This window comes from Branchiostoma belcheri, unplaced genomic scaffold (genome assembly GCF_001625305.1).
Source record: "Branchiostoma belcheri isolate BF01 breed outbred unplaced genomic scaffold, Haploidv18h27 scaffold19, whole genome shotgun sequence".
Lineage (NCBI taxonomy): Eukaryota > Metazoa > Chordata > Leptocardii > Amphioxiformes > Branchiostomatidae > Branchiostoma > Branchiostoma belcheri.
In genome coordinates this window covers 1,395,605-1,407,789 of record NW_017803379.1, presented here as the reverse complement: position 1 = coordinate 1,407,789, position 12,185 = coordinate 1,395,605, and the positions used below count along the sequence as shown (strand labels likewise).

The 12,185-nt window shown below is 44.4% G+C and overlaps 1 protein-coding gene and 1 pseudogene across 1 annotated transcript in view; both read right to left on the bottom strand.

Moving 5' to 3' along the window:
• The window catches only part of LOC109467886, a 9,190-nt gene extending 2,223 nt beyond the window's left edge, over positions 1-6,967 (bottom strand). Inside the window, 3 exon segments of the mRNA XM_019765997.1 lie at positions 3,827-4,843; positions 4,845-5,480; positions 6,749-6,967. Of these exon segments, the coding sequence (XP_019621556.1) occupies positions 3,827-4,843; positions 4,845-5,471 (1,644 nt within the window). The 5' untranslated portion in view covers positions 5,472-5,480; positions 6,749-6,967.
• Positions 6,968-7,804: 837 nt separating this feature from the next.
• Positions 7,805-11,755, bottom strand: LOC109467879 (annotated as a pseudogene).
• Between the last annotated feature and the right edge of the window lie 430 nt (positions 11,756-12,185).

The window sequence follows — 12,185 nt, the reverse complement described above, 5'->3', positions numbered from 1 at the left end:
AAGCCCTGCAAGAGGGAGCCTGCGTGTGGATTGTGGCAGAAGTCCTGTGACCGTGTTGACCTTGCCATTATGCCCCTATTCTGTAAAATACAATCTGTAAAATACAATAAAATAAAACATAAGTTTACTGATTAGTACGTTTCAAGCAATTTTGGGAATATTTTAATTTTATAATTTTGGGAATACCAAAGTCCACAGCGACACTGGTCCCCTGTGCTGTGAAAAAGTTCTGGTGAGAACACTGGTAAAAGAAAGGTATTTTAGATACCAGTAGTAAATTGCCTACACTTATGCGTACAAGATCAACAAAAGTATCCACCCCCCCCCCCAACGAATAAAGAGAATGGAATGGTCCATCCCTTCCTGTTGGGAGGTCTTTTGAGATCTGACACATCTGGAAGTGTTCACACCAGAGTGTGACCATCATATTCAGACAGAACTACTAGTGTCCAGTGTTTACATACTGGGATTACATTGTGCATTTTACTACTGTTACAGGACCACCTCGGGTTTGTCCGTAGAGCTATCGGAAAACAGGACAACGCAACGTAGAGCACAAAAACCATGCAAATTTCAGCTCAACCAGGGCCAAAATCTAACAATAGGGAACCTGTGAAGACATTCTAACATTGAAGCAAAATGTACAGCGTAATGGGACAAGCTAACCTCCCATATTCTATCATAATTATAATAGTCAATAATTTGTAGGCCGTGTTTCCCACACGGATACTAAAATATTTGCAGAGATAAACAGAGATCAGAGAGATACAGCACAGTAAACAGATACTGAGATAGGCATGCAAACGGTTTTCGGATGAAACTAGCGATCGGCAACGCTTGAAAGCTCTTTGGTTTGACAATGTTTTACAAACACATGAGGGTTTTCTTACCTAACCCTGCAGTACTAGTGATCCTTGAATTTCTTGGTCCAACTGACTTCTGAGGTCTACGGGAATCGGAATGAAGCTCTCGTCTCGATTTCAACCGTCCCTGGATCTTCTTCAGCTGGAATGCGCATCCTCGAACCAAAAAGCGCGGGAACCTTCCAAGTAGGTCAAAGGTTGTATTTGGGACGTATGAAAATATGGGAGGGGGTGACAAGCTGTAAAACATTTTTCCTATTCAGAACACCTCGTCAAGATAAAACAAATAGCATGATGGTAAACTCGTTTAACGTTATTCGCCTGAAGTTTCAGGTGAAGATTCTACTCTATTCTTCTCTAAGATGTCTGGTAATACATAAAATCCCTCCCCTATTGATTAAACATGGGACATACCAAGGTTGGAAGGGGGTGCCCAGACTTTGGCCCAGACCAATCCCAGATTGCTGACCACGCCTTTCAGCACTTGGTATGTTCCAAAGGAGGGACCATAGAAATCGCTGGATATCTTCCTACTTGGAACGTTTATAAACCACGGGAACAGTGGGCATGTTGGTCCTGGAAATATTTTGGAGAAAGGGGCAAAAAGGTAGCCTTTTCCAGCCTTCGGGAAGTGGCTGGAAAGATCAGCCAAATGGACAGATGATATGAACCTTTTCTGTTAAACTACACAATTTTACAACGTTTCAAAATAGGCCTATAGGGTTCATACAGGTCGAAGTTCTCGAACATAAACTTTCAACCGGGTGATTTTCTTGTTGCACAGTCTGCGCAAAAGGTAAAGAATTGTCATTAGCCCGGCAAACGCCAATGGTTATGATGATGTGCTATCCCTCTATTGTTTTGGATTATGCACGACATCTCCAACATGATCAGGCCGGGTCAAGGTTTATACATGCGGTTTCTCAGCGCCCAAATGGCAACATCGCGTCAACATGTCTCAAGTCTGCACAATGTAAAAGACCTTATGTCATTGATAGCTGTGTTCATCAGCTATCTTGAGCTAAAGGGGGTTATGGTGTCTGTTTTATGAGGGTCTGCATGCCCTTTTTCGTTAACCGTTATGGGCTATTTTAATTTACCGTTAATCGTTGCCGGCCCGCTCTAATTCAACGTTAAGCGTTATCAGTATATTCCTCGTGAAGCGTTATTGGTGAAAACGTTATTTGTCATCCTGAATTCAGCGTTAAGCGTTAATGAATAATTCTTCGTTACGCCTAATTTTGCCTATCAAAGTGCAGGAAAATGCGTCATTGAAGGTTTAAAATACAAAATTTCCCGGGGGAGAATGCCCCCGGACCCCTCTACATTGCTCGCGCCTTTGGCGCTCGACTCGCGCTTCTGCGCTCGGTCCCTTCCGCTCTAGCCAGAACCAGTTTACCCTTCAATTTCCGGAGGTTTGAGGAGAGTTACAGAATTTTTTAACGAATCCGTCATGCAAACTTGACAGGCAAATCAACAAAAATCTTGAGTAAAATATGAAAACATCAGAAGGACCGACAAACACTCTCAACACCATTATTTGCCTCTCAAAATGCGGGAAATTGCTTTTTTGAAGGCTTAAAAATCCTACATTTCCTTCGGCGCTCCCATCTCAAAATCCATCGGTAAAACTGGGCAGACTGAAAAAATGCAAGCTGGCCGAAGTCGACTCGGACACCCCGGTATTTGTGGACGCACTAGGGGGCCAGGGCAGGTGGGCAACACAGGGAACACATACCTTTAATGCGTGCTTCATTACATGTAAGGTATACGTAATTTTGTCAGTGATCACCTTTTCTCACAAAGCGAGATACCAAATCCAGTGCAGCTCGAAAAAAAAGCCTGTCAATTTACCGTTAAGCGTTGCCGGCCGTCCTGAATTTACCGTTAAGCGTCATCGGCCCTGCTGAATTTACCGTTAACCGTTGCCAGGACCCCCCCATGCAGACCCTCTTTTATGTTTTCAGTTTGGTTGTTACTCATATCAAGTTAGTACTGTACAAGCATGTATTACAAGGTGAAGTTGTGTATAGATTTTGGTGTGTATAGATTTTGATATATAAGAAACGATAAGAGTTTAGTTCTCCCTGTGACTGCAGCACCATCTATGCAGTATAAATTTGCAAAAATCCTACGAATTCTAGATAGATAAAAATGAACACAGCAGAAAGGAACTTTTCTTCAACAGTAACTTGTTAAAACAACTATTAGCCTTTCTACAAAACATAAGTACAACATATATTGTGCAAAAACCATAAAATGTTAACTGGATTCTATCTCTACTTAACTCCTTTAACGCTGATTCATAACATCGTGGTTTTTGTTTGAACTTTCATACAACAGTTACTTCATAAAAAATGCACATTATTCTAAGCATAAGACTGTTAAAACATAAGGATAATGATGATCAAATCTCACTCATTACCTACAGTTTGTGGATTGGCTGGGCAGAAATCTCAATTCACCCTGGTAAAACACCTAGCAATCCAAACTAACGTACAAACTACATGTGGCATTGAGAAAGGATGGAACCACTTATGAGATAGGGCACTGCCTGGCCATTGTGGCTCACATACTAAAGGTGAAGTTTCCAATGATATAAAAGCTAAAAGTATCTTCAACATACAAAGATGTTTCTTCCTCAGCACAATGTATCATGGTTCATTCTGAGATACGACAAAGTAGGGTTTTCAATTTTGTTCTGTCATTTCTCTGTTCCTGGATCTGGCATTCTTATATCTCAATATCTTTCTACCTTGTTGAAGAAAAGTTGACAAGGCACCTATCTTTGATACAGTATGGGCCCCTACAGTTTCATAGCTACTTTCATATGTAGCGCCATAGCATATACAGTCCAGTACAGAACAGTCCACTTTATGCTGTCATCATCAACTTTCGAATCAGCAACACTTCACTATGGTGACGCAGGCATGGCCGTACAGATTTTTCTGTAAGTTTTCGACAGACTTGAATGACTCGAATTCTGGATCATAGCACCAGATCTGTTTGTCTCCCCTGCTATCGCCACTGTGGCCTCCCGTGATGTAAATCTTCCCCTGGTACGTGGTTATCCCGCACTCGAATGGGACAGGCCACCTCATCCAATTCCAGGGGTTCCACTCCCACTGGTTCCACTTACACATCAAGCCTTCACCAAGCCCAGCAACATAGATGCTGCCAAAGAGAACTGCAGCGTTGAGACGACCTCCTGGTTGAGGCATGTGCTCCATTTCCCTCCACTGCGAGTCACCTGGGGTGAAGCGGTACATCGTAGCTGTTGGTTCGTGATCAGCACCAAATCCACCCATCACGTATATCTTGCCTTCCAACACTGCCGCTGCGTGGTGGTACCTTGCCTGTGGGAGTGGAATGCCCTCCGTCCACTTGTTCTGGTTCCTGTCGTAGATCTCCACATTTAATAGCGCAGAAAGGTCGTCTTTACCTCCAATGGCATATACTTTCCCTTGAACCACTGCTAGCTTGTGGTTGTACCGATTAGTGTTCATCTTAGCAAGTTTGGACCAGGAGTTGAGTTCTGGCTGATACAGCCACACATCCTTGGCAAAACGGGTACCTGTAGACACGATAATGTCGCTTTTGCCGAGAACAGCCACAGCAAAACCACTGTCGTTGTTCCTCTTCATTCTCGTCGTAACAGACCAACTCGTCTCTGATGGCGCTGCAACTGTGGTTGTCATGACGTGGTTTGAGATGACGGCATGGTCCTCAGCTCCAGTTCCCCGTGTCTCTGTTCCTCCAATGATCACTACCATCTCCATCAGACCACTGGCGCGGCGGGGACGGGCGCGCGGAGACTGGACCTCTCCCGGGAACATGTGGTACCTACGAGCTTCCGTCAAGAAGTCCTGGCAAGCCTCGCGTACGGCCTCGTTGCTCTCCACATTCTCCAAGAAGTACAGTCTATCCATGAAGGGGAACCTGACCCATCTCAGCAGGTCTTTCATCTCCTTCTTCCTCTCCCCTGATGTCGTGGTTGATCCAGGCCATCACAGCAGTGTACACGCTTTCCTCAGAGGCACCAAGGTCATCAGATGAGACCAGCTTGATGAGCTGTTCCCTTGTCAAATAAAGGAACTCCGGGGTCTCGCAGACTCCCGAGAACTCCCTCGTGGCACAGGACCACGCCCTCTTCTCCAGGTCTGGGCAGGACAGCATGCTCCCCATGTGCGCCATCTTCAGACAGTCATTAGCAGTAAGATTGTCAGAGATGTGCTTCGCGCAAGCATCACGCACCGGTTGGATCTGGAAGAAGTTGGCGACTTCCAGCAGTTTCACGGCATTGTCGTCTGTGATGGTGACCTTCGACGTGTACGCATAGTCCACAAGCAGCTGCAGGATGTTGGTGCCGACGTCGTGAATGGTGACGTTGTGCTCCTGGCTCTCGCGGTGTCCGTTGCAGAACATGGCACGGAAGTACCCGCTGCAAGCAGCGAGGACATTGCGGTGGCACGGAATCTCTCTTCCTGAGACGCAAAGGATGACGTCTGTCAGCAGGTTGTCAGACCGCAGTTCCTGCAATCCCTGCAAGAGGGAGCCTGCGTGTGGATTGTGGCAGAAGTCCTGTGATCGTGTTGACCCTGCCATCATGCCCCTATTCTGTAAAATACTAACAAACTTTACATGTAGGGTTGCGTGGCTGGAGCTTCTATTGCGTGCGATCTACGTTGATCAGAAAACTACCCCCCCCCCAAAAAAACGACCGATCCGGGATACCCCCTGAAAAGGAGGCTAACAAACTTAATCAATGAGTACTGCTATAATGCGGTATCAAAAGTCATTTACGCCTCAAGCAATTTTGGGAATATGTTAATTTTATAATTTTGGGAATACCACAGTCCGCAGTGATAGGACACAGTCATAACCTACAGAAAAAGAACCTGTGCCCATTCACACTGATTCAGTCAAAAAAGATATCTTAGATAACAAATAGCCTATAGATCCCAAAAGTATCCCCCAAGAATCAATAGAGTGGAATGGTCTACCAATGGGTGGTCTTTTGAGATCTGACACAGGGCCTGGCACTGGCAGTGTTCGCACCAGAGTGTGATCTGGTAGTGTTTACATCGGAGTTTTGATACTGCGTTTTGTAGAATTTTCATTGCGTTCTTTTGCCGGCCATCCTACAACCAGCCGCCAAGAGGTTTGTACCCGCGCTGGTTGTAGGATGGTCGGCAAAAGAACGCGTTAAAAAACCCACAAAACACAAAAGAACGCGTTAAAAATTCTACAAACAATCACAAAACACAGTATCACAACTCCCACCCGCCCGGAGGTCTGCACAGGATGCTGGTTACTGGGATTACATCAGACATGGGCACTTTACAGGACCACCTTGCCGGGGTTTGCCGGACGTCAGGAGATGGCGACAAATGTAAAATATACCAGAAAATGATAACTAAATACTTTTCAATCTGCTCCCTGATGCTGACAATACTTGCAAATTACTTTGCACCAGACATAATACAGGGGTTATGCAAATTAGAGGGACATCCTACACAAACATATTTACCGTAACAATGAGTCACAAACAACCAATTATGCAAAAACTTGCAACATAAAGCTACCTGCATAATAACATAACAATAACAGGAACAACAATGCATGCAAACTTCAGCTCACTCAGGACCAAAATCTAACAGGGAACCTGTGAGTGTGAAGATACTAAAATATTTGATGAGATCTTGGAGTTAAAGGACTGTTTTTCTACCTCCATGATAAGATCAGCAGAAATCAAAGAGATACAACACAACGCAAAAGGGACTGCGATATCGCTTTCCAAGAAAACTAGCGATCGGCATCGCTTGAAAGCTGTTTGGTTTGATTTGACAAGGTCAACATTACAATCACATGAAGGTTTTTCTTACCTAAACCTGCAGTACCAGTAATTCTTGGACTCCTTGGTCCCCACTGACTTCTGAGGTCTACGGAAATCGGAATGAAGCTCTCGTCTCGATTTCCGCCGTCCCTGGGTCTTCTTCAGCTGGAATGCGCATCCTCGAAGCAAAAAGCGCGGGAACCTTCCAGGAAGGTCAAAGGTTGTCATTGGGACGTATGAAAATATGGGAGGGGGTGACATGCTGTAAAACATTTTTTCCTATTCAAAACATTTCGTCATCGTACAAAAAAATTAGTATGATGTTTATTCAATTAATTGCCTTAACGTTATTTGTCTGAAGTTTGAGGTAAAGATTCTATTCTACTCTACTCTAAGATGTCTGGTAATACACAAAATCCCTCCTCTGTTGATTAAACATGGAACATGCCAAGGGTGGAAGGGCGTGCCCNTTCCAGGAAGGTCAAAAGGTTGTCATTGGGACGTATGAAAATATGGAGGGGTGACATGCTGTAAACATTTTTTCCTATTCAAAACATTTCGTACATCGTACAAAAAAATTAGTATGATGTTTATTCAATTAATTGCCTTAACGTTATTTGTCTGAAGTTTGAGGTAAAGATTCTATTCTACTCTACTCTAAGATGTCTGGTAATACACAAAATCCCTCCTCTGTTGATTAAACATGGAACATGCCAAGGGTGGAAGGGCGTGCCCAGACTTGCCCAGACCTTGGCCCCGACCAATCCCAGATTGCTGACCACGCATTTCAGCACTTGGTATGGTCCAGAGGAGGGACCATAGAAATCACTGGATATCTTCCTACTTGACTTGGAATTGGTTCTTCCTAATTGATTGCTGTGTTCATCAGCTTTCGTTTGGTTGTTACTTCATATGAAGTTAGTACTATACAAGGTGAAATTGTGGATAGATTTTGATATGTAAGAAACGATACGAGTTTAGTTCTCCTTGTGCAGCCCTAACTATTCAGTAGAAATTTTCAAAATATCCTATGAATTCTATATAGACCAAAAAACACACACAGCAGACTGGAAGTTCTCTTCAACAGTAACTTGTTAAAAAAACCTTACTAATTATTAGCATTATTACAAAACATAAGTGCCTTGTATATTGTTAAAATATAATGTTAATAAAATTTTAACTGGAACTAGTTAATTAACATTCTATCTCTACTTTATTCCTTTAACCCTGATTCGTAACATGGTGGTTTGTGAACTTTCAAACAACTGTGACTTGTACAGAATAAGGGACATTATCCTAAGCATAATGATCAAATCTCACTCCTTACCTACAGTTTGTGGATTGGTTGGATGAGGCTCTATAGATACAAAACCTAGATACAAAATAACATGTTGTTGAGAAACGAGATAGGGCACTGCCTGGTTACTACTAGTATTGTGGCTCACATAGTAAACGGTTAAGTTTCCAGTGTTATCAAAACTAAAGACTCTTTGAAATACTAAGCACAGACAATGTATCATGGTTCATTACGAGATATGACAAAACAGGGTTTCCAGTTATGTTCTGTCACTTCTCTGTTCCTTGGATCCTGCATATTCTTATCTCTCAATATCTTTATACCTTGCTGAAGTCATGTAGAAAAGTTGACAAGGCACCTATCTTTGATACAGTATGGGCCCCTACAGTTTCACAGCTACTTTCTTATGCATCATCATAGCATGATTGGTAGCTTTGCACAGTCCAGTACAGTACAGAACACTTTATGCCGCCATCATCAACTTTCTAATTAGCACACTTCAGTATGGTGACCCAGGCATGGCCATATAGACCCTTCTGCATGTTTCCTGCAGACTTGAAAGACCCAGTGTCTGGATCGTAGCATGAGACCTGTCTGCCTCCCCTGCCGTTACCGTTGTGGCCTCCAGAGATGTAAATCTTCCCCTGGTACACGGTCATTGCGCAGTCCCATGGTACACGTGCCTGCAACCGATTCCAGTTCCCCATGAGGATAACCCGAGTGGGGTTGAAGGGGTCAGTCCACAACCTTCCCGTTGGCTTAAAACTGTACACCCATCCGTCTGGATGTAGCCCAGCAACATAGACGCTGCCCTTGAGAGCTGCAGCGTTGAGACGACCTCCTGGTTGAGGCATGTGCTCCATTTCCTTCCACTGTGAGTCACCTGGGGTGAAGCGGTACACCGTAGCTGTTGGTTTGTGATCAGCACCAAATCCACCCATCACATATATCCTGCCGTCCAACACTGCTGCTGCATGGTGGTACCTTGGCTGTGGGAGTGGAATCCCCGTCGTCCACCTGTTCTGGTTCCTGTCGTAGATCTCCACATGTAATAGCGCAGAAAGGGGGTCTCTCCCTCCAATTGCGTACACCTTACCTTGAACCACTGCTAGCTTGTGATTGTACCGATTGGTGTTCATCTTAGCAAGTCTGGTCCAGGAGTCGAATTCTGGCTGGTACAGCCAGACTTCTTTGGCAAAACTGGTGCCTATGGACACGATAATGTCGCTTCTGCCGAGAACAGCTGCAGCAAAACCACTGTCGTTGTTCCTCTTCATTCTCGTGGTAACAGACCAACTCGTTTCTGATGGTGCTGCACCATGGTTGTCATGACGGCGTTTGAGAAGACTGTAGGGTCCTCGGGTCCAGTTGACCGTTTCTCTGTTCCTCCAATGACCACTAATGTCTCCCTCAGACCACTGGTGCGGCGGGGACGGGTGCGAGGCGACTGGACCTCTCCCGGGAACAACTGGTACCTACGAGCTTCCGTCAAGAAATCCTGGCAAGCCTTGCGTACGGCGTCGTTGATCTCCACATTCTCCAAGAAGTACAGTCTATCCATGAAGGGGAACCTGACCCATCTCAGCAGGTCTTTCATCTCCTTCTTCCTCTTCCTGACGTCGTGGTTGATCCAGGCCATCACGGATGTGTACACGCTTTCCTCAGAGGCACCAAGGTCATCAGATGAGACCAGCTTGATGAGCTGTTCCTTCGTCAAATAAAGGAACTCCAGGGTCCCGCTGACTGCCGAGAACTCCCTCATGGCATAGGACCACGCATTCTTCTCCAGGTCTGGGCAGGACAACATGCTCCCCATGTGCACCATCTTCAGACAGTTCTTAGAGCTAAGATTACCAGAGATGAACTTCAGGCAAGCATCACGCACCGGTTGGATCTGGAAGAAGTTGGCGCCTTCCAGCAGTTTTACGGCATTGTCGTCTGTGATGGTGACCTTCGATGTGTACGCATAGTCCACAAGCAGCTGCAGGGTGTTGGTGCTGACCTGGTGAATGGTGACTTTGTGCTCCTGGCTCTCGCGGTGTCCGTTGCAGACATGGCACGGAAGTACCCACTGCAAGCAGCGAGGACATTGCGGTGGCACGGGATCTCTCTTCCGGAGACGCAGAGGATGACGTCTGTCAGCAGGTTGTCAGACCGCAGTTCCTGCAAGCCCTGCAAGAGGGAGCCTGCGTGTGGATTGTGGCAGAAGTCCTGTGATCGTGTTGACGCTGCCATTTTTATGCCCTAAGGTATGAAAAGAATAAAGAATAAATAAAAGATAACTTACTGATCAGTACTGCAGTATCTGTATCTGTTAGTGTATCTGTATAGCCGGTATAACCACCTTTCGGCGTAACACACCAGCTAAAAAGTCATACTAAAAACAGGCTGCTAAAAAGTATCATAAGTCATGCAAGAGTCCACAGTGATAGGACACAGTGATAAGCTAAAGAAAAGAACATTTAATCAAAAAAGATATTTTAGATAACAAATTGCCTAAAATTATGCATATAATTATAAGATCCCAAAAGTACCCCCTTCCCCCTAAGAATCAATAGAATGGAATGGTCCATCCCCTCCTGATGGGAGAACTGACACATCTGGCAGTTCTTACCAGAGTGTGACCATCATATCCAGACAGAAGGGTACCACTGGTGTTCAGTGAATACATGCGCATGTTACACGACCACCTTGGGTTTGTCAGGAGATGGCCACAAATGGATTCTTACAATAGTGGGAAAGGGTGAAATATACGATAAAATGATGGTAACTACTACTTTTTCAGTCTGGTCCTTGAAACAGATAGCCTGAGTGTCAGCCTTGTTAGCTTTCCCAAGAGGTGGGGAGTGGATCTTGGGGAGTGGACAAAGCTAAGCTAACAGTAACAAGGCTGACACTCAGGCTATGAAACTGAATTATTTCAAAACTTGCAAGTTATGTGTATTCATATTGCACCAGACATGTACAGGAGTTATGCAAATTACAGGGGTATCCTACAGAAACATATTTACCGTAACAATGAGGTACTAAACAATGCAACCTAAAGCTATTTACACCATAACAATTGAAAACAGGACAACCTAGAGCACTAAAACAACAACATGCAAATTTCAGCTCAGCCAGGACAAAACTCTAACCAAGGAACCTGAAGATATTGTAACAAATTGAATGAAGCAAAATGTACAGCACTGGGCCAGGCTAACCTCCTTGTTCTTGACCCTGATTTAACCATGGTATAACGTTACCTCCATGAGTACAGCTAGAGAAAAACAGAGAATCCAAAATCTTCAGGACTTGGACATGTAAAATAATTCTGTGTTGGCCAAGTTGTGATGAGCTACTTAATTTCGAACAACTCATTAGTTTGAAGAAAATTAATCTGACGCATTAATATACTTTCAAATTCAGTTTAGAGTGGATGAAATATGCTGATACATTTTGTACTAGTGCTAGTATAGTCTGTGGTTCCCGCGCGAATACTAAATACATGTATATTAGAAACAGATGGGGCTGCGACCGGTCGCGACCCGTTTCCTAGAAAACTAGCTCGGGTGGATAACTTTACTACAGCTTGAAACTATGGTAACTTATGCTCCTTACATTACAAACACATGAAGATTTCCTTACCTAACCTTGTAGTAGATCTTAGATTTGGTCCCACTGACTTTTGAGGTCTACGGGAATAGGGAAGAAGCTCTCGATCTGACGCAGACCGTCCCCGGGTCTTCTTCTGGTGGAATGAATGCACATCCTCCAAAAAGCGCGGGAATCTTCCAGGAAGGTCAAAGGTTGTCTTTGGGACGTATAAAAATATGGGAGGGGGTGACAACCTGCTAATTTGGAACACCTCTTCAAGATACAATAAAATGTAGCTGTTATTTTTTGGGGTGATAATCCGATTGCTTTAACGTTATTTACTTGAAGTTTAAGGTAAAGATTCTACTCTACTCAGCTCTAAGATGTCTGGTAATACACAAATCCCTCCTTTGTAGATGGAACATGCCATTGTGGAAGGGCGTGCCAGGACTTGCCCAGACCTAGGACCTGACCAATCCCAGATTGCTGACTACATCTTTCAGCAGTTGGCATATTGGTCCAAGAAACAGTCTGGCGTCCAAGTTACTACATTTGTACATGCAACTTCAATCAACTGTGAGGATATTGTGCTGTGAACCAAGGGATGGTGGTA